Raw genomic sequence first — 23,414 nt, forward strand, 5'->3', positions numbered from 1 at the left:
CTTTTGACATGTATTAACAAGTGTCATGTCTTCCTTCAGTTTTATTTTTGCTATTCACATAAACCTCTTTGGAAATTTAAGGAAAGTATAAAAACTGGAACCCTGTTTCCTGTATGTTTGTTGACTTAATCAAAGAACTCTAAAAGACTTGTTAGGCATGAGTAAACTCTATGAAAACCATCATGACTTCTGCCTGTAAAAACATATTTATTCATGTAGTTGTTATTTCTGTTCTTTTTTATATTAACTATCAATTTGCTCAGCAAAACTCAGATTTACTGGTCTATAGCTCCCTGGACTGTTCTGAATTTGCCATCTTCCATTTCCCTGGTGCTGATTCCATTTTAAGCACAGTTAATAGTTCAGCAATTTTATACTTGAATTCTTTTAGAACACTTGGGTGAATACCATCTGTTCCTGATGATTTGTTACTATTCATATTATCAGTTAGTTCTAAAAGCTCTCATTTCTAGCATTTTTATAAGCTGCCTGGGTACTGAATTTAGACAGCCTACTAGAGAAACCCTCAAACCTGGAGTCCTAATTCTAAATTTTGGGAAGCTTACATTCAGACTGCAGATCTTCTACAGCCATCACTCTTATTCGGATATAAATAATGAACTAAACTTAATATCATAATCTCATTTTTCAGTTTTAGATACCCACATTTCTATCATTCAAAGTCACCTCAGCATTCTCCATCTTTCCTGTGATTGTTCAGAATACGAATATCACAAAATACTTCCATTTGGGTACATTATTCATCAAGATAAAACCACAGATATGAAGGGAAGTAAAGCCGGAACATTACTGATTTTGTTCAGACCTTAGATAGAATCTCAATGAGAATCACAAACAGGGAAAAAAAAAAAAGAAAATATGATATAGGCACTGTTGATACTTTCGTCAATATAAAAAAATTGAGATTTCTTAAATTATCTTTCTGTTTTCAATCACTCTCTAGACAAATAAAACCATACATTTAAGAAGCAGAAGGTTTACAACATTTTAATGGATAACAGCAATATGGAATTTCTGAGAAACAGCTCATTTCTTAATTTCAGGTAGCATGGGACTATTTTTTTTTTTTTTTATTACTGTGTAGAGTTAATTTTTTCACTACAAAATACTATTTTTTTTTTTGCATAACAATTTTCTGAGATTTCAACACTATGAAGCTTTCTGCAGCTTCTTTCTGGTTTTACTTTTTGAAGGAAAATAACCATTGCAATCCTATTTTGCTTTTATGAAACACACTTCCAAAACCAGCAGACTTTCTAGTCACAAGGTTAAGGAAAATGATAATTATGAAAATAAAGATTTCTATACTACTCTGTAAGTTTGGCGTAACATGAAGTCTTTAACTGGAGAGAAAAAAAATCCTATCAGAACTAATCTTTAGTTTTTTATGCATTTTTGGATTAATTATCTTCTCTTTCCCTTATGGCCTTTTTGCCTTTTTACCTTATGGCCTATGTTCCATAAAAAGCAATTTCTCTTTTACAGGCACTCCATATTGAAAATGTTAGGCAATCAGGACAAATAAAAAATTACCTTTATTTGCTATGGTTCCAAAATTAGTAAAAGCAGTATGTTTTTGTGTGTGTATGACTTAAATTTAAATGACATAAATGGTGCTAGGTTGACAGCCCTGGAGAATGAGGCACTCTTTCTGACAAAAGAACTGTGGTACAAACAGTGGGAGTTTGTCCAACATGTTCTGAAAAACTAATTGCATCTCAGATAGACAGAGCATTGGCATAGACGAAAATTCAATTCAATTTTTCATCCGTTACCAAGAATGCCAGGAAAGATTTTCAGAAGAGGGTACAAGGACGTCTTTACTATTGTTCTATCTAGCCATGGCTTCATGTTCCAGATCCCACAGAGTTTGAGCAACAAAATACAACTGTCTTTCCTAGATATATGGACACTTTTCATCTGGGAATTATTTTTACACAAATTCTCTGTTACTGGTTCCCTCCCAATAAAACACAAAGGACCAAACCATACGCTTTCAGCAATGAAAAGCCATAGTTAATGAACTGACACTTATAAGCCATCCCCACATTTTGCTTCTTTCTCCTCACAGGCTCAAATGTTTGTCAAATGAGGTACAAAACGCCAGCATCAGATGTAGCAGTGTAATACTCTTTGTCTCAAAATTCAGAAATATGGTAAAAAATCCACACAATTTTTTTCATACAATATGTTAAGGGGGCAAAAGAGATCAGGAATGCCAACTGAAGCCCACATTTCTGCATCAGTTCGTTATTCACTAACTGAAAATGACCAGATAATCCTGAGAATCTGACCATAACTCCCAGCCTGATTAGTGGAAAATAGACCAGGACTGTGGCAAAAGCTGGTGTGTGGATTGAAACAATTGCTAGGAACATTTGACTCAATTTGATAAGAAGGTGACTAGGTTAGGTCTGTAGCTTCACTGGGATAGGAGTAAGCAAATGTGGGGCAATATCACTTAGGTTTCAGAGGTGAAAAAAACTCAGCAAAACATATTTGTCTCGTATTCCTCAGGTTTAAAAATCGAATAAATAATCATCTGCATAAATGAATGGAATTTCAGAAACAAAGGTAAGTTTTACTTTCTTAATAAAGATGAAGGAAGAGATTGTATGAGTCACAGCTAGGAAATGAATGGAAGAATTATCCTGTGCTTTTGGTAATGACAATTATCATTAAATGTAAAGACATTGTCTTCCCCACCACCTCAGAGGAGATGCAAAGCAAATTCAAAATTTCGATGACTAACTACATATGACAGGAATACCCAAAAGGTGGCCTGTGGTGCTCATGAATATCCTATACTGAGCACACTGTTGCTGTAAGATTGCAATGTTAAAACATGCAGACACACACAAGCACATGCAAAACCCCACACATCTATCTCAGTGCTTGTAGCAGACAATTTGAAAAGAAAATGACAATTTGAAAAAATTGACAAGCCATATTGTTTTTCTTTTTATTACCCTTTTTGTGTAGCAGTAGGTGATAAAACTGCCATAGATGGAAATAGAGGGAAAGAACAGGCTCTGAGTAACAGAGGAAGTAAATGCAGAAATGACAGAAGGAATGCCCATTCTTTTTCTTTTTTAAAGAAAAGGTGGATGAAGATATTGAACTGTATCAACTCCAATACCTATTATTTTCAAATAAAAACTTTCCATGCCCTGACCCGAAGACTGGGTCTGGAGTTCTGATTAGTAAAACTGTGTGATTAATACTGTTAATGACTAACATTGAAACCTAAATTGTGACATTTTATAGACATTAAACATATTGAGTTTCAACTGTAGTAATGTAGCTTAATGTAATTTTATCATAGGTAATTTCTTGGGCCTTCTTGAATTAGCTATGCTATATCAAAAAATTTACTCAGAGATTTAGAAGCTACTATTATAGATAAATTTTATGGTTGTTTTTTTTTTTTTTGCTTGTCATGACTGCACAGTTTAAACAACGTCACAGTGTGTGAAGATAATATGCTGTTATTCTTAGCCAAGTTATTAGATCTGGATAAAAACAAATCTCTCTAACTTCCTAACTCATCTGGGAAAAAAAAAAAAAAAGTGAGTCATTAAGACAAGAATACAAGCAAATTTTCAAAAAACAAAGATGATTAAACTGATTAATCTTTTTTTAAAATGCTAGGTCATGCTCTTATTATTTGTGACACCATGATGAGCTGTAATTAAATTCTGGCAAAATTTCAAGTAATTTGAGCTACTACTGCAAAAACACACAGGAAACTATCATTGTTACCAGGAATTCACATTTTTATGTAAATAATGCACTCAGTAAATGTTGTCTCCTATATTAATCTGCTACTTTGTCAAGGGAGTTTCATTTTTACAAAGTTACTCATTACTGTCTCGCTTTCAGGACAGTATCTTTGCTCAAGTGCAGATTAACAGAAAGAACATGCATTAGTTACACTGTAATCAAGCATATGCTTAGACAGTTTCCTGAACTGGAACTGTAGTAAATAATATATGAGTTAGGCTGAAACCTTGATTTTGCTGATGTAAAAATAGCAGCATGTATATAAAAAGATACCTTCCCATTCTTTCTCACTTATATGTGCCCCAGTACAAAAAAATATGAGAGGAAAAATCTTGAGAGACGGCAGGTCATATTGCTTCAGGCATGGATAGTGGAGAGGCAGAACAGTGCCCCAGTTAGTACTGCTTGATATGGTATGTTCATGCCTCTCCCCTTTCTGCATTAAGAACAGGTTGATGCCTGAGTAATACACAGTGTGAAAGAGGAAGACTCACAGCCAGGACAATGAAAATTCCAATAAATAAACTGAAAATTATTAAAATGGATTTTTACAATCAGGCTTTTGGAGCACCGCCCCTGGTGCAGGGCAGGAACTCGAGTGAGAGTCACACACAGCTCTCTCCTTACACTTATGGAAGTCCTTCAGGGATAATTAACTTCCTTGCAATTTTTCCTTTCCAGCATAGGAATCTGTGCCGGCTTCTAACTAAACCCTAGCCACCCGACAAATGATACCACAGTGGATGTCTCTGCAAATTGTACCTTTTTTGTGTGGTCAGTGTTTAACCAATGGGTTTACCTCTGAGAGACTCCAAGGTGTGCAACAACATCCTGAACTTACTCACAAATAGGCCCTACGTAAGGCTGGTTTGCAGTAGGACTGTGCAGCAGTTTTCCAAGAGCGCTTGCTTGCTTAAGTTAAGAAGAAAGATCCTGCTGGCATGGCTGCCAAATGAAAAGTGCATTAAAGTCTTCACAACAACTAATGACTCAAATCTACTGACTAAACATATAAACCTCATAGTTCAAGTTCACCCCAAGGAGCAATCTTGATCGAGAAGACAAGAGGTGAGAGAGTATCTCTCGAGATCTCTCGAGCTCCACACACCTCTCCTCCATGGTGTTGTCCCACTGGAGCCAAACATGGCCACACCAAATTAGGATTTGGTATGGGGGGAGGAAAAATTTCTCAGGTGGAGGGGGAAGGTAGAGATAATGTCCTGGTTTGAGCGACACCGGATTAATTTCTCTTTCAGTAATTATACTTTTTGGTAAGGTCTCTTGCTTGGGAAAACTGCACTTTTAGAAGACTCTAGTGTCAGAATTTGTGAAAATGTTTATTTTATAGCCAGCTATGGTATTCAGGTTTCAAAGTCTCAGTGTTTTTTGAGCCTTGCCAGATGTAGGGTTAAGGAGGAGTGAGACCCGGGCACTTAATCCAAGCAGCCAATAGGATTATTTCATACCACAAACATCACTTTCAATATAAATTAGAAATATTACTGTGAAGTTCTCTATTCCTTGATGGAGGATGCTTCCCCCTGAAGCAGCAGCACTCACAGTATCTGACATTTAATGTCCACTGCTGGGAGTGCACAGCTTCCTGTTGAGACAATGGGCTGAGTGGCATTGGTATTATAGTGACATCAGGATCAATATTGGTTCTTCAGTATTATTAATGTTAAATGTCTTATTCTATTAAATCACTTTATATTTCAACCCCTTTTTTTTTTCCTGATTCCCCTTGCTTGGTTGGAAGGGGTCATCACTTGAGACAATAATTGTCTAAATAACAATAAATTGTTGTGGGTTCCTCAAACCATAACAAGTAACAAGTACTGGGAGACTTTCAAAAGTATGTTTTGAACAATAATTTCAAATAAAGTATGTTGCTGTTTAATATCCCGAGCTATGATGTGACCTTGCAGCACCATCCCTAGTGTATACTCCTTGCTACATGTCCTGTGGTTGCCTGCCTTGGGTACAAGCAATTAGTTGCTTCTATTTTTATCTCTACATATCCAGGTTCTGCTATAAATTTTTTTTATCTGCAGTTCAGCTTTTGTTTCTCTGTCATTTGTCCTCTTATAGACCAGCTTGTTATCTACATCTTCGCCCCCCTCAAATGTCTTCTGCTCTGTGTTGAAGGTATTACAGGCTTTACTGGATGGTTCACTCAAGGTTAACAACCAAGAAATGAGCTAACAGTTTCATTAGAGTTGTTTGTGTGTATGATTGCATTTACTACAGCCTGGGTAATATGAAGATGTGGTTGGGTTTTTTTTTGTGGAAATATATAAACATTGTAATGACAAAGAGGTAAACTGTGTATAAATGAACATTTGCTAGGGAAAGTTCAGTTAATAATAATGGAACTTAATTCCAAAAGACTACAACTGCTAAATTGACTTCTATGATTGCATTGGCACAGAAAGCTATACAATTTTTTGGGGGGAGGAACAGGGTGAGGTGAGGAGTAGGGAGCTAACACTGAAAGATCTTATTTAGGCGATAAAAAGACGACTTCTTAGGACAGTGAATGACGTGAAAGAAATATTGAAAAATCAAAATCAATTAAAAATAAATAGAAATTAAAGGTGTAGAGAAACATGGCAGAATCCAGATACGTATTTTGGTAATGTAAAAAAGTTATTATCAAATATTTGACAGTTTTCCAAGATAATAAAACATCTTGACAACTTCAGTGATTTTAGTTCCAAATATTCAAGCCACTGTCACAGCTCCATCAAAACAGCAAGAATGGCTTACGTTAATCAGAACTTGAAGAGCAAAGGAAGAATATGATGTGATGTCATGTGGGAACGGCAATATGTAGGAAAGCAAATGTAAGTGACAAAGGCTGCTCCTTACCAATGTAATTCATTTTCAGCAGGCATTCATGCTGGCAAATGGAACTGCACGCATGTCTATGGAAAATGAGCAGCCTAGGCGACATCAAGATGCATGAATGAATTTACCTGAAAATTCATTGCAACATTCAAATAGGTAGTTTTGAAAAATTTGCTCTTCAGTGCCATATTCTCCTCTGGTTTGTTTCCATTAAGGATACTACCCTTTTTTTTGTAGTTGTTATTTAGGGTGAACCTGCCTGAATACATCTGAGATGCTGTAAGGTCACAGCTCACACTGATCCTTAGAAGGGAGCACCCCCTAAGAATGACTATTTATTAGATTTTATTCATTAAAAACCAAAGGAAAACTGAGTATGTTTCAGAAGTCTAGTTTGTAGCTAACAACAACAATAACAAAAGAATGAATCAGTAAGCTTACAGTCTCACCTGCAAGGATGCCACAAATAATTTTGTTAGTCTTCATCTCACTCAAGTACTGCTCTATATAGGCTAGGAAGCTAATTGTCCCTCTACAATTAACAGAAAGACAGACATCTTTATGGGCAGATTCATCTAATTTTATGATACACTTCTACAACATGTGAAAATTCCAATTTTTCTGCATGGATTTCATAGAGCATCTGGCCAACTAATTTAGTTTAATGTTAATGCAAATATATATTATTATTTTTCAGTAAATTGCAAAAATGCATTTCTCTCTTGCAGTTAGAAAATTTGGAAAAAAAAAATTAAATCCTTCATTATTTGTATAGGGCACTGGCCTGAAAAATGGGAAACAATCATCAAGAAAAAACAGAACTGCTGGTGGGAAAGGATATTTACAAATTTGAGAGAAGTTTTAATCCTAAAAGAAAAAAAAAAAAATCAACCTGATGCTAAGCTTAGAAGTTCAGAATTCTAATTTCATGTTTCATGACTAATATGAGTAAAAGAGCATCTAGTAAGCAGTGCTTCCTAGTCATGCACTGTAAAATGAAAATAAAACAAAATATAATGTCATATTCTGTGTTTTCAGTGTCTCAGCCAGGCAGCAGAAGGTATAGACTGACAACATTTGAAATATACTGAACTGTTATTCATACAAAAGAAACCAAAACAAAACAAGTTAAGAAAAAAGGAAAAGGAAAAGGAAAAAAGGAAAAGGAAAAAAGGAAAAGGACAAAGAAAAAGAAAAAGAATATTAGTTGTCTCAGATTCAACAGCTATTTCGAGGTTTTAGAAGACAGCATGAAAATAGAGCAACTGTCAAAACGAGAAGTCTAAGAGTTGATGTTCACAGTATCTGATAACCAGTCAGCATATCTTGAAAAAATTCCAAAGTAAAACCTCATTGAAGTGAGACTGTTCTGTGGGAAACTGGTTCAGATCATGAGAATGTACTAAACCACTCTAATCCTGGTTTGAGAATTATCTTAGGGTATAATAAAACCTTAGAAAGAAAACATAATGAAGCCCCTGTAATTAATTTGCACTCCAAATAAGATATTCTTCATATTAAAAACAGTTTTTAGAGTGATTTCATATTTTCTGCTGAAGAGGGAGTCTGTAGGGGGAGAGAGAAGGAATAAAATGCTTTCAAAAGCACTGCTCCTATTCAGACTTGTGCTTGAAGCCAATAAGGCAACTCATGTGTGGAAGGGTAAACAACTGTCTAATTCTTTTCAGGGCCAAGACCGTACTGGCAAAACTAACTTCAATGACAGGCTTCCCAGAGAGGCCAAGAGCAGAATGAAGCATGAGCTGCCCTCATAACCTTGGACTCAATGGACATCAACATCCATGGACTCGACTGAGCCCACAGTTTATTCCTCTGCGGTCAAAAAAAAGCGAATAAGAAAAACCACTCCATGAAGGCTATGCAATTTCTACATAGGTAGAATTTCCAGAGGGGCTCTTGCGTCCACATTAGAAGTTTGAAAAAGCTGTTAGAAAGTATCTGTTCCTTCCAACTGAGAGCTACAACACATTGTTCAAAAGAGCTTATGTAATTAGCTCCCCACTGAAATGCTTAATGTCATATATTGCAATGATCAGTAGGCAAAGTCTTAGGGAATTTTTTTTCGAACAGCCTTTCAGGAGAGCCACTTGTTTTTATTACAAAATATTTTAATTAAAAGCTGCAATATAGTATTAGCATGGCAAGAGCTCAAGTAGGGTGAGTTGTTTATTGAATTTTTTACAGGAATATGTTTTAATTAGATATGTATCTATTATACAGATTTTAAACTTCAGTAAGAACCAGATGTTCATCTGGGGTAAAGTGACAAAACTTACCTGAAGTAAAAGTATCTATTGCAGTTTATATCAGCTGGTTCTAAATGTTTCTGAAACTCTAATGACATTAAAAGAACATGCAGACTATAGTTATTAATCTAATGACTTTAATGGTAGAAAGTGTAGAAATTAAAATGATACGTAATCAAGCACTTATTGCTCTATTTTTTACAATGAACAGCTATGGGATAAAATACACATAATACTTAAATATTAGAGCAATGGCTAAAAATCAAGGAATGGACACAGATCAACACCTTAACCACTCATAACCATTCACATTCCTGACGAGTCTCTGAACACAAAATAGAGCAAGGTCATAAAGGGCCACACACAGCCTTAGTACAAATGGGTGGAAGGGAATGGAGGATGGAGGGAGCCTTGCAACCAAAGCGGACACACTCATGAAGTCAGTTTTTTCCGCCACAGTTTTTTCAGTTTTCCCCCACATTGCTTCAGAGAAAATGGAAAGTGTTTATTCTTTAGGCTGATGAATGCAATTAAATCTTGTTTTAAGAAGGAGTACAGACAAACCCATTTCTTAAGATGTTAAAAATGACAGGCATACTTAAAGACACCAATAATTTCACTGAAGCCATCAGAAAATAAAAGATTGTTTAAAAATGATAAGCATGTTGGTTCTGTTTTTCAGCAGTGTTTCTCTTAACACTAAATCTTAATTGCAGATTAGCTTTCTGTTGATTCTTGCATCTCCATTGATAGATTTGAGGCAGATGACATACATTGCTAATTCTATTGTGTGGGGGATTGCATTTCAAACAAGAGCTTTGTCTGACGAAACTACGACAGCCTATCTGATTGCTGCGGAATTGCCATTAAATGGAAATGATGCCTGGGAAAGTTGAACTTAATACCACGTTTCCAAATACCATGAATAAAATTACAGTAGCTTTAATGAATTTCATAGGAAAAAATTGTCGTTAAACAAAGCAAAAATATTAGCCCCCATGTCCTGGTCAAATTCCAGTCTGGCTAATTGCATTCTGACACCTACTATTTCTAAGTTTGAATTTGGTATGTTTGTGTACCTCACTGTTTGGTCATTGATATGTTGATGCTGTCAGCTCATTGCTGCCTGTCACCCCAGAGGTAGCTGGCCACCACTCTTGACCATCCAAGCAGTTTTAATGAAACCACAGCTACAGCACATAACCTTGAAAAGATTCCTTTAAGTCTACCTTCCCACAGTTCATCAAGTTACTTAGATATTGCTTAACCTAACAAGTAAGCGTAGGTATAACTTATTTCAGTACTTTTTAAACATACAGCACAACTTTACGTCCCAGTTCTGAAATAATGACCTGCCGAAGTTCATTAACGTGCGCTTATAGCTGGGCACAGAGATGACCTCCCACACACTCATGCTTTAGTTTCAGTCAGAGAGGCACGCAGAGAAGTATCTCCTAGTCACCTCCCCTTAACCATGCTTTGCTTTGAATTGTGGAGAGGTCTCAGAAAACATGACATGAAGTATGGATGAAACTGAAGTGAAGATATGCTCCAGAAGCACAACTCATATACCTCAGCACTAGCTAATGATGGAGGCAATGGCCTTGGAGTAGAGCTAATCCAGAGTTAAAAATGTGGACTTCAAAATAAACTGTTTTGTTCTACAGCTTTACTCCTGTTGGTTCATAGTACCCTCTTATGTACACATAGTCATGTTCAAGTACTTTATTCAAAGAGCAGATCTGCATTGTATTATCTTACTACTCTTTGATGTAAGGTTGTCTCATGGCTTAAAGTCTGAATTGCAGAATATTTGAGAAAACCCTTCCGACATTGCTGTACTTGTTGACAGTTGTAGAGGGCTTATGGGGAAAAAAAGATTCTGAAGACCTAAATCCTAGCTCAATAAAAGATTAAAAAAAAAAAAAAAAAAGAAATAGGAGCATCATTTTGAATTGGCTTGATACACATTCAGGCAGGATTTTTAGTGACAACCTTGTATAACAGTTTTTTGTGTGTCTGTGGCATCTCAGGGACAAAATTTCTAGTATCATTTCCAAGAATGCCCCATCATACCCTTTAATCTTGAGTGCTGTTACAGACATTCATGGACACTAATTTTCCTTTTGGGGAGACCAGACAAGATCATCAAGGAGTGCGTAAAACATTTGAATCCGGCATATATTTTTATATGCATTGATGTGATTAAAATATAAAAGCCCAACAAAACGCAAGATCAGAAAGAAATAATGTCAAATATTGCTGGAAGAGAGTCTTCATATCACTTCACATCACTTGGTGAATAGAATATTCCTGGAAACCTAATCTATAGGTAACTGTAGGTAATCATTCATGTCCCACTTCTGTTGGGATCAGGTGCAATGTCCTGCTTTCTTAGTAGACCTACTGGATCCACATCCCTAGTCATCTGGTATATAACTACCCCTGAAGCTGCAGAGATTATACTTCATGTTGAACATGACACTGTTGTTTGAAACCTCAAGCTACATGTCAGATGGCAGCTGGATTGAGACCATTATGGTTTTGTCACAGTTTGACTTAGGGAGAAAGTCAATGATCCGGAAACAGATGTGAAGCCTTAAATGTACATCATCAGATCTTCAGGACTAATTTCAGGCTTAACACTCCCTTGGATTTTCTTCAGGTAGAACAAAGAAGACAAAGAAAGGGGGAGAATTGTGACAGGATAAGTGGAAAAGAGTAGACAGGATCATGTGAGCAGAGATGCTAATGAACTGAAAAAACCCATTTTATTTAACAGTTACATACGTCTGCACAGAAGTCAGTCGTTTGAAAGCAATCATAATGTGTATAAAGAGCCCCTTAAAATTTCCATATAGGGAAATCTTTTTTTCCCCTTTTTCAAAGTTTCTGTTTAAGATTAAGGATATTTTCCATCTGGTACCAGGTCACAACCAAGCCATTTCTAAGATGCTCTCTCTCTAACTGGCTTCATTGCATGTAGACACACACACATCAATACAAACAGCAAGGAGGAAGCAGAGAGGAAGAGAAAGGCAAAAAGTGAACAAAGATTACTAAAGACTTTGAGAGTCACAGTCAGTGCCCTCATAATCAAAGAATTCTACTGTTCTGTGGCTGGTGGTGGCTCAAATCTTTTACACAAATCCAAGTGAATTCAAGTCCCCATCTTATCTGAACACTCTAATAACACAGCCACTGGTTTGCACACCAAGATAATCTCATATGTATTTCTCAACTTTAACTAGAATATTTTTCAGTCTGAGTTTGAGAAACCTTTAGTTAAATCTAGTATATTTATGAAAAGGAAAAAAAAACACCCTGTATTTAATGGTTGGTAGCTTCCAAAGAAAATAGGTTATTTGTCACGAAGATCCTGACTGAATCTTTTTCTATATTGAGCATATTTCTATGTTGAACATATATATAACTTCCAACAAAAATAGTGGGATCTCTTTTCCAGTAAAAACAAAGAACCTTTGTATGTGATTGGTCAAGACTACTTTAAGATCCATAACATATGAATGAAAGCAATGCTAAGTCCTTCATTTATCACCAAATGTAGTGTGTTGCTCTTTGATTAAAACTCATCTTGTGCTAAAAATTCTCAGTAGTGCTGTAAAACATATGCTATAGAAAACTCTGAGGTAGCCAAGCATAATCAAACCAAAAACAGCAGAGAAGTTGCTCACCTGTCTGAACTCTTCAAGATCTATTTTGTTTCCCACCAGAACCAAGGGGATGTCATAGGTGTGTCGGACACGATAAATGAGTTCCTTAAACTCGGCAGCTTCTTGAAAGGATTGGCGATCTGTGATGGAATAGCAGATAACGAAGCCTTCTCCGCCTCGCATGTATTGGTCCCTCATGGCTGTGAATTCTGCCTGTGGAATAGGAAGAACATGCTCAGCAATTTTGCAAACAAAATTTTCTGTCCATAAATAATGAACGTGCTGAAAACTTCCCCCAGTCTCTGCATAATTTCATGTTGCTTGCTTTACTATTTAAATGCTGTTTGTTGAAACTTGTGCATCCTTCTGGGGTCATCATCCTGGATAATACACTACCAGGATTTCTCTTAGGACCTTTTTTCTTTTTTTTCCATTTGAGGCATTAAGGGAACTCTCTCCTCTAAGAATATGAACTTCTGCATACAGAGGGCACTGTTTCATGTATTTCTAGAAACTTCTGCAGCAGTTTCAGTACACATAGATGACATGCAATTGAATGAATACTAACAGGTGTAAAAGAAGAGCTTGTATTGTTATCTAGGGATGGGAGACAGGTACAAACTCATTACGTACTCAATTCAAAAGCTCAGTAATTTCAGAGAAGACATTCCTTGACTCCCACCAGCTTTGGAATAGTGCCTAGTAAAACAGGAATATAATTTGCAAAGTTTTGCTTTTTCAAATGCTCTCAGAGAAGGTGGGAGTTTCAGTTCAGTGGGGAATAATACCATTAAATTAATGTGAACAATTTTGAATAGTGTAAGAATTGGCCCAATTTTCTCCTCCTGAATTTTCCTCTATTTATGTGTGCCTTTATTGTCACAGCATCACTTCTGGTTACCAGGATGATTTTTTAGAAGTATTTAACAAGTGCCACATCATACAAAAACCAAGATTTAGTTTTCCAAAACTAGTCTTAGGCACTGTGGCTTGAAAATATGTTTCAAAGCCAGTTTCTTTTTCAAGTTTGTTTGCTCTTCTTGATCATAGCCCAGAATAATCCAATACCATGGCAACAGTCATTCAGGATCAGAATTCTCCTGACGGAATCAGTTCTCCAGAGATATTAAGATGCAGAAAGGTCTGATAAGCAAGGAATACACATACCAACATTGGACCGTTTCTATGAGCAGCAGGATGAAATATCAAGTCCTGTATTTTTTAGTCTGTTAAGAATTTAGGTTAGGATTTTAAAAACAGTTTAAGTTACATATATATCCTCAGATCTTGCTGAAAATCAAAGGAAAATGGATTGCTTACACTCTTTTAAAAGTCTCAGCCTTAAATCTCTCTCAGTAGTCACTCATGTTGATTGATAATACTTCCTGAGAATAGACTTTTGTGTTGACCATTATCATTTATTCATGATGTATCTTTTACCCAAGGGTTTTCTTATATATCATTCAAAATGTTCCACCTGCTACAAGAGAAAGTTCGTAGACTAAGCTCCAAAATAGCAAACTAATGGGCAATTTAAGGGTAGGATTCTTCTTTCAGACTTATTCAGAATTTCAAAATCTCTAAACTGTCACCACTGGCATCCCAGGAGAGTTTATTAACTACTGAGCTACGACATAGATTGGCTCAGGCCATATTTTGTCTCATTGTCTTGAAACTGGACGTGTAAGAAGTAGGACAGCAGTGAGGAGAAACAGAGAAGGCATCAAGCAAAAAAGATTCTACATTCTGCTGCTTAGGGTAAGACAATGTGTCTCTGTTCCCAGGTCTTTGCCTTCCATCTCCATTAGATAGCCACTGGATTAATAAATAATGAATAGCAAATGAATATGCAGACCATAGCAATGTCTTCAATTTATGGACAGGGAGTGTTAATGACTAAATACAGAGACATACTCCCTCTCCCTTATTCACCCTCAGATCCCAAGTTGCCAGAACAATGGTCTCTCTCCCCAGCCCCCAATGCCCCAACATGTTCTTTGCATCAATCACCTAGAACTGTTCTGCAGGATAATTAGTAGGGTAGTCTCCTTTGTAGGAGACAAGGCCAGGATTCTTTCAGGCTGAGTAGATAATAGTAATCTTATGAGGAGTTAACTTGTGGATTAAGGGTCCTAAATTTAGCTCTCTAAGTGTAGCTGCAGGCCACTGTCACTGTTAGAGTAAGTTGAACATTTATAAACTGAATGGACCTGCTAGATCCCATGTAGACACCTAAAAGTAAATGTTTTGGTATGGAACCTAAATCCCAGTCTATATGACCTATCTTCCTGAGCCAGAGATTTCATAGATCAACTACTGTAATACTGTATGATTATTCTGCAGCCTTTTACAAAGAATGAGTTCTTCTCAGTCCACCTCTAGGAAGTGCTCAGAACTTTGTACACTCATTTATAGTCAGTTATGGCAAACTAAAAAGGAATTAGGTCACATATGTCTGTTTAAATTACTCAAAGTGACTTTCCGTGGCATGAGGATGCCCAGGATCACCACCCAGGAATGGTTAATGTATATCCTTGACTGCCAAGAGACTCTGGGTTCCTAATTCTAAGCACTGAATTATTCTACAGAGAAAAAGTGCTCAGTTTTAGGCACTGCCATTCTTGATTTGGAGCCATTTAGCTATGCATTCTGGTTCATTTCTGGGCATAATTATGAGTTTAAGGATATGAATGAATTTAATTTACTTCTGTAATTTTTTTTTATTATGACATGTTAATGCTGATGATGTATTAGGCTAAACAGCCAAAATGCTTTAGTGTCATGTTTGCAGTGATCCATTTTCAGAGGCATTAATTATTCTATGTTGTGACTTCACTGAGAGGTTCAAATTAACAATTTATTTGGACTTCACTCACAGGTCCAATATGCCACTATTGCAGGTTCTATATGTACAATAGTGATTACACTATTGCATTTTAAAAGCAGTTCGTGGAATACACTATTACAACCTACAGATGATCCTGGAAAGTAACAACACAAACTACAAGTGCGCTAGATATTAATACCTTAAAAGAGTGCACCAATCATGAACTTAATAGCATGCCATATACTATATGTATCTTTCTTAATCATCTACCCTCTCTCTCAGGTAAGGTCGCCCAATCCTTGGGAAGTTGCCCTGTACAGCATCCTGGACAAGGGAGGGGGAGGAATCTCCAACAGGCCAGCTGTATAGCTGGAAGATTACCCATTTTTCTCCCCAAACCTTACAGTTTATATTTACTGATTTGGTGGAGCTGCAGGATTATGCCTGAGTGGATTACACTATCTGGGATATTTACTGCTAGTGGTGTGATGGCTTCTAAATTTCTGTTGCCAATTTTATGATGTATAGCACTCAAAGTCATGGGAATAGTGGTGGGATGGAATTCAGGGCATTTTGTTTATCAAATGAACATGATAAAGCTCCATTCAGTTTCAGTTCTTATTGTGATGCCACCTTGACACAATCCTGGGCTGAACCATTTTCGAAGCTGCCTCCAGAGTTATCTCCAGAGTTATCTCCAGAGTTATCTCTGCATTGACAAGGCAACTCAGAGAAGAAGCCAAGTCAGATGACAGCTCCCTGCTTCTCACCTACTGTGCTCTGAAACTGGTTTGGCTAGGTGCTCCCATATATATGTAAACTGGATTGGGGACATTCAGTGGTTTTCTGTTGTTAACTCCATTAGTCACTTCTACTCTTATTTTTTGATGTTGACTTTCACTTCTCAGCTTTTTCCCCTTGGCGTGATTGCTCATTACAGAGTCAAGTACAGAGCCTTCAAGGTCATATATAAATAAGCCTTTTCTTGGATTTCAAAAAAAGATGTTTTTTTTCCTCTGTTCACCAAGGGCCCCAACATAATAGTATGAACTATTAAAAAAAAATAAATAAATACAGTTTCCCATAAGCATACTATAAGGCTTGCAATAAAGTATGCATATAGTATATACAAGACGAATAAGATGGAATTAAATCTCTGTTCATGTTTTAATTCAAGTCCTGCTCCAGATTTCACAGATTTTATATGTATCTATACAGTAAGTAGAGCAAAAATCCAAGTTCACTTGGGTTTTGTGGATGTTCACAGGTAGATGGAGAGAAACTCAAAGCTTTTACAGATTTTTCAGTGGTTTGTGGTTTTATTTTTATATTTTGCCTTGTTATCTTATAAAATAAGACACAGTATCTGTGCAGCTGGCACACTAATATCTTCTTTAATTGTTTCCTGCTGTAAAAGTGTTGTTTTTTTAAAAAAATTGTTCAGGAATAGTACTAGATGCCATTTGTTACTCAATAAGGGGAACATATGAAACATTCTCCAGTCAGTAAATGCCATGGGGAAGAGAGAGGAAATCACACCTCCTCAAAAGGAAATCAATTCTGAGAATTAAAGTGAAGATTTGTCATGCTTATGGCACTTTGCAGCTTGACATCAGTCTCTAATACTCTCTTGTGTATTATGACTAAGACTAAACTGAAAAGTGTGGTAAGAAATCTTTTGAAACAAAATCACCATTCTTCTTGGGAGAAATGTTATACTTAAGAACAAGCATGAAGTCTGGGTAGAGACAAAATAAAACTTTTGTAAAAGTTGAAAGAAAGTGACATAACTTTCTTTTCTTTTTCCATTGTATTTGAATGCAGGAAAACCCTGTTATTAATCCTTATATGATTATATATGCCTTCCTGTCATTGAAGAAAAGTAACAAGAAAACCTCTTGATGATTATGTTGCTCCTGAATAGACTTCACAGTTGCCTTTTATCACTTATCAGACATCTTGTGTGATTTTTCAAAGATAACAGAATAGCCCCACAATGACATAAAGCAGCTCCCTCAACAAGCTCAGATGCATCTATCCTGTTATATAAAACTGCATAAACTCAGCTTAATTTACTTGTCCGTTGGTGATTACCCTCTACTAAGGGTAGTGTATCTCTCAGACCTCCATGGGAGTCATAAAGGCCTGTGAGGTAAAAGAGCACAGCTTGCATGTAAAAGGCAGGATAGAGAAAGTCCTAAGTGTGTTAATTCTTTCGTTAATCCTTTCCATGTTCCTCCTCATTAGGCCACTCACCAATTTCAGCAGCAGCCCCACATTTTTCCTGGTCTTCATTTAGTTGCCAGTATACCTGTAGAAACCTATCTCATTGTCTTTTACATCTCTCGAAAGTTTCAACTCCAGCAGCACTTTGAAGTTCATAATCCAAACCATTCATACCCAAGAAATACTTCCATACTGATCCTTGGGACACTGTCCCTATTTCTACCTTTCATCCTTCTGTCAACACCTGCTTTTTTTATTGGCTTTTAGGAAACCAACTTAGCAAAACAATCTCTGTTTTCTCTCTGTCATCTTGATCTGTCCTCTTTTATCCCACTTTTCATAGCGAGTAAGAAAAAGATTTTCACAAAGAACAATATTTTTAGTTAGTTTTATAATTCATATTATTTTGACAGAAATATAAATAGAAATTGTGTGTTTTCTTTTTTTCATTAGATATTGGAATCTTTTCCAAATAAGATGTTTCCAGAAGAGGAAATGATGGCATTGAGCAGCAAAGTCAGACAGATTACACTAAGACACTGAGATCCTTATGAAGGATTATTTTATAGGTTGTTATCAGATATAACAGAATGGGTCTAATGTTTAGCTTGGGTAAACCATACCTTGCTGACTGAAAGAATCTAGGAAGGTGTATCACAAAGTTCACCTAAGCCGAGCCTGGTTCTTTACTGTTTCCTAAGTACTTCCTCCTCAACAGTGCTAGAGGAAGAGTGGTTGACTAGAAAAGCTTCTATTCACAATGCAGGATAGAAATTGTTAAGAAGGAACCTCTTCCACATCACCATGTTACAGGAGCCGAACTCAAAACTGAAGCCTGTTCTTCTAGATTTCTAGATCCCAGTGTTACACACTGTTAATAGATAGCCTGTCAGCTCAAAAAGGATTAGAGAAAAAGGGGAGGAAGGGAACTAAAAAAAAAAAAAAAGACACAGGCAATGAGCAGGGGGTCATTGTATCTGTCCCTTCTTTTTCATTGTGTGGTGTGATGTGTTTGAGGAGTAAACATGGTGCAATGCTTAGATGTGCAGCTCTTCTTCACACCCTTCAGAAGTATAATGCTTAGAAATTTAAAAATGCAGCACCTCAGAAACAAAGGTGTTGTGTTTTTCAAACTATACACATGCTCCACACTTTTTGATGTCTGTTCTTTTTTTAAGATCTTGGCTTGTATCTCTGGAAGAGGTCAGAGTCTCCCTAGGGAGACCAGCCTCACAGTTTGAGAAATGCCACTTTCTATATCTTCTTGTCTTATATTCTGCTTGACTTTAGAACCGAGAATCTGCTAACAGATGTTCTTAATCAAAGCTGTCTCCCTGATTACCACAGGGGTCATTCTTATTATGAAGGGGTTTTTTTACGTTTATACTGAACACTGGGAGAGGAGGGATATGTTCTTGGAAACAGGCAGGATATTGTTCATCTGTGACAATGAACAAACAAGGTTAAAATTAACAAAAAGGACACAGGAAACTTGGGGTAAAAAAAATATCTTTCAAAGAGTGAATGAGAAATTCAAAAGTAAATACCATGCAACGTGAAAGAAATATGTGAAAATTTATTGTTCACTTCATTAAAAAAAAAAAATCAGAATTTTTGTTTACAAAAAAACTTGAGAATTTCTTTTATCTCAGAAAAGTTTTTGCCAATATGGTCGAAGACTATTATTTATCAGCAAATGATAAATGATTTTTTTTTTGGGGGGGGTGGGGTGGGATGGGATGACAGTAAAAGCAAGTAACTTTTAAAAGCTTGTTTATAAAAGCAAGCAGCAAGAAGCCTCCAGCAGTTACATTTCAAATAAGAAAACATCCAGATGGGAAGTTGGGTGGATATTATATCTTATAACCACCACAATACCACTACTAATCTAGATGCCAAGGATGGGATTTCTTTCATCTGGTTTCTGCCACTGAAGAGGTAGTCACCTATTCTACATTAGTCTTCAAGTCTCTCTCTGCAGTAAGGAGAGAAAGATGATTGACTCCAGAGAATAATTCAAGCCATTCTTAGAGATGGATTTAAGATACCAGGGATACCTTTCCTTCATAACACTCTCAGTACCTCAACAGACTAAATGCCAGTCTCAGCCTGTGAGGTCCATAATATCAGCCGCAGCCCCTGCCCAGTCATATCCTTCATGCATTTGGATCATAAGGCTTGTCCTCCCTTTCATTTAAACTTTTCATTTAGTGTCTACAAGTCTGTTTTACTTCCAGTGGAGTTCAGAAGGTTAAGAAATTGTAACATCTAGTGCCTAAAGCCAACAGAGGATTTTTCCCTTCATAGCACTCAGCAGTGGGAAATGCTCTCTCTCAGCATGGGTTAAGTTACACTGCGAGGTAATAAACAGATACACTTCTTCCATCACAAAAGTCAAAGTTCCAAGTATGCTGCCTTTGCTCACAGGATTCCAGCATGCATCAGCTATAGTTTCTCAGCAGCACAGCAGAAAACAAGAAAGTACCAAACAATATCACCATCACTTCACATTCTTTTCTTGCTTCCCTCCTATTTCCAGTCATCCTTTGCAAACAGCAACAAAAGGTGTTACACAGAAAGAGATACAGAAAAATTTGCAGCAGGTGGTACTCAGCCACCTGTGCCAGTCTAAACCATCTGCCACATCACTGGGAGGAAGGAAGGGAGCTGAATAAGAGCTCTGACACAGACCAAAGAAAATGCAGGGTCTCTGGCTTAAATACTGGAGGACAGGGTTTGATTCTTCTCTGTGTCAAGTCTCTACTCAGTTCTCATCGTGCATCAAACCCCGCTCTCACGACCCTTTTTGCCTGCTCTAGTAATGATCCAGGAACAGTTCAAAATGGGATTAGTATAAATGAGAGTTAGCCCATAAGCCTGCAGTGGAAGTGGATTATTATTACAATCAGTCCCTTGATTAATGATCAGTCAGTGTCTCACGCCTTATAATTACAGGAAGGAATCCTTGTTTCTGTTATAAAACAGCAATATCCCTTTCCTTCTGTGAATCTGTACTGGGGACAAAAAGTGCATCACTGATGATGGGAGCATTATAAAGATAATATAAAAGATGCAGTCCATGTTCCTAGTAGACTAATGTTTCTCTGGATTTAATCTGACAGCCTTCCAAGGCAATATTATGAACTCCACATTGTACAAAATCAGTAGCTTTTTTCTTAAGTCATGTACAAGTAAAAAGCTGAGACAGATACTGAAATTATTCCATAATTTAGAAGACAACAAGCAGCAACAATACCAAGCCTGCTGAAATCAGTGCCTATTTACCTAGCCACTCCTTCCCCTGATCTAAGCTAATTTAATTACCTGAAAAAGGGAAACAAGCAGGAAGAAGGATAGTATTCATAATAGGTGATCTTTGGTGGAAACACAGTTATGATTTTCAATTTTGTGACAAGTAGCAGCATTACTTCTTAGCTGCTAATTTCCAGGGTTTTCTGGGGAGTGGTGTACACTTTCAAAGTTGAGGAGATAAGTTCACCTAAGCAGACTGAAGGACAGGAAGAACCTCAAGACCTTGCCTATGGGTAAGAAAATTGTCCAAGCTGAGTGAGCCAATTGAATGGATGGTTGGCAATTTAAGAAACATGATTAGATTCACACTGAACAAGAAATGTAAGCATAGTCTTACATCACTAATTTTCACAAAATTTTGGCTGAAAAGTTTCTAAAATAGTTTATCTTCCCTACCTTTCCCCCACACTTATGTCCTTTAGCACCAGCCTGCTCCCGCTAGAAATAAGTCTTCAGTCCCAGACAGGAACTGGCATTGTACTAGGCCTCAGTTTGGGATTCTTTTTGAAGACTAATGTATTTGCATGGAGACAGATTTCTTCACACTGGCTGATGCATTTTTAATCTCCGACTACTGGAAGGACTTTATGTACTGTTAAAGTCCTGAATATAAAGAACTAATTAATTAAAAATAAAGACTTCCATTTCTTAAGCTGAGTTGCTATATCAGGTTAATTCATGAGGACATTAGTCTCATCTTCACTTAGATGTGTCTGAGACTTTGAACTGGTATGTCTAAATTTTCACCCTTTCTGAAAATCACCCGTTTGTGAAGTTAATTTTATTACTGACTTCACTGAATTTCACTGAATTTCACTGAATTTCTAGAGTTGGAAGGGACCATAGAGATCATCTAGTCCAACTCCCCTGCTGAAGCAGGATTGCCTAGAGCTAGAGCATGTTACTCAGGACTACATCCAGGCGGGTTTTGAAAATCTCCAAAGAAGGGGACTCCACAACCTCCCTGGGCAGCCTGTTCCAGGGTTCCGTCACCCTCACCGTGAAGAAGTTTCTCCTCATATTTGAGTGGAACCTCTTATGTTCCAACTTGTGCCCGTTGCCCCTCGTCCTCTCGGTGGGAACCACTGAAAAGAGTCTGGCTCCCTCCTCCTTCAACCCTCCCTTGAGATACTTGTAGGCGTTGATAAGGTCTCCCCTCAGCCTTCTCTTCTCCAGACTAAAGAGTCCCAGCTCTCTCAGTCTCTCCTCATAAGGGAGATGCTCCAATCCTTGAATCATCTTTGTAGCCCTACGCTGGACTCTTTCTAGTAGTTCCCTGTCCCTCTTGAACTGGGGAGCCCAGAACTGGACACAGTACTCCAGTTGTGGCCTCACCAGTGCAGAGTAGAGGGGGAGAATGACTTCCCTTGACCTGCTGGCTACACTCTTCCCTATACAACCCAAGATACCATTGGCCTTCCTGGCCGCAAGAGCACACTGTTTACTCATTGCCATTTTACTGTCCACCAGGACCCCTAGATCTTTCTCTTCAGTAGTTGCCTCTAGCGGGTCCACCCCTAACCTGTATTGGTGCCTGACATTCTTCTTCCCCAGGTGCAGGACCCTACACTTTTCCCTGTTGAACCTCATGAGGTTCTTCTTTGCCCAGCCCTCCAGCCTGTCCAAGTCTCGCTGGATGGCAGCACAGCCCTCCGGGGTGTCAGCCACTCCTCCCAGTTTGGTATCATCAGCAAACTTGCTGAGGATACACTCTGTCCCCTCGTCCAGGTCACTGATGAATATATTAAACAGCACGGGTCCAAGTATTGACCCCTGGGGGACTCCACTGGTTACAGGCTTCCAACTTGAACCTGCTCCATTAATAATTACCCTTTGGGTCCTGTCACACAGCCAGTTCTCAATCCACCTCACTGTCCCCTCATCCAGCCCATACTGCCTCAGTTTCCCAATGAGGATGTTATGGGAGACAGTGTCAAAAGCCTTGCTGAAGTCAAGGTAGATGACATCTGCTGCCCTCCCCTCATCCAACCAACCGGTTATGGCATCATAGAAGGCTATCAGATTGGTCATACATGATTTACCCTTGGTAAACCCGTGTTGCCCACTTCCAATAACCCCCCACTCTTCAACTTGTTTGGAGATGACATCTAGTATGAGTCTCTCCATCACCTTCCCAGGGACAGAGGTGAGACTAACTGGTCTGTAGTTCCCAGGGTCCTCCTTCTTGCCCTTTTTGAAGACTGGAGTGATGTTGGCCTTCCTCCAGTCCTCAGGCACCTCTCCTGTTCTCCACGACTTCTCAAAGATGATCGAGAGTGGTCCAGCGATAACGTCTGCCAGCTCCCTCAGCACTCGTGGGTGCAACCCATCAGGCCCCATGGACTTATGAATGTCCAGTTTGGCCAAGTGGTCCCGAACCTGGCCCTCCTCTACTAGAGGAAAAATTTCCTCTCTCCATACCATCCCCCTTGCCTCTAAGGCCACAGATTCATG

At 37.8% G+C, this 23,414-nt stretch overlaps 1 protein-coding gene across 1 annotated transcript in view; it reads right to left on the bottom strand.

The window, feature by feature from the left end:
• RIT2 (Ras-like without CAAX 2) overlaps positions 1 to 23,414 on the bottom strand; it is a 188,152-nt gene that overhangs the window by 80,045 nt on the left and 84,693 nt on the right. The window contains exon 4 of the mRNA XM_014949364.1: positions 12,617 to 12,808. Within this exon, the coding sequence (XP_014804850.1) occupies positions 12,617 to 12,808 (192 nt within the window). The remainder of the gene's footprint in view (positions 1 to 12,616; positions 12,809 to 23,414) is intronic.

The sequence above is a fragment of the Calidris pugnax genome, unplaced genomic scaffold (assembly GCF_001431845.1).
Source record: "Calidris pugnax isolate Ruff unplaced genomic scaffold, ASM143184v1 scaffold144, whole genome shotgun sequence".
Lineage (NCBI taxonomy): Eukaryota > Metazoa > Chordata > Aves > Charadriiformes > Scolopacidae > Calidris > Calidris pugnax.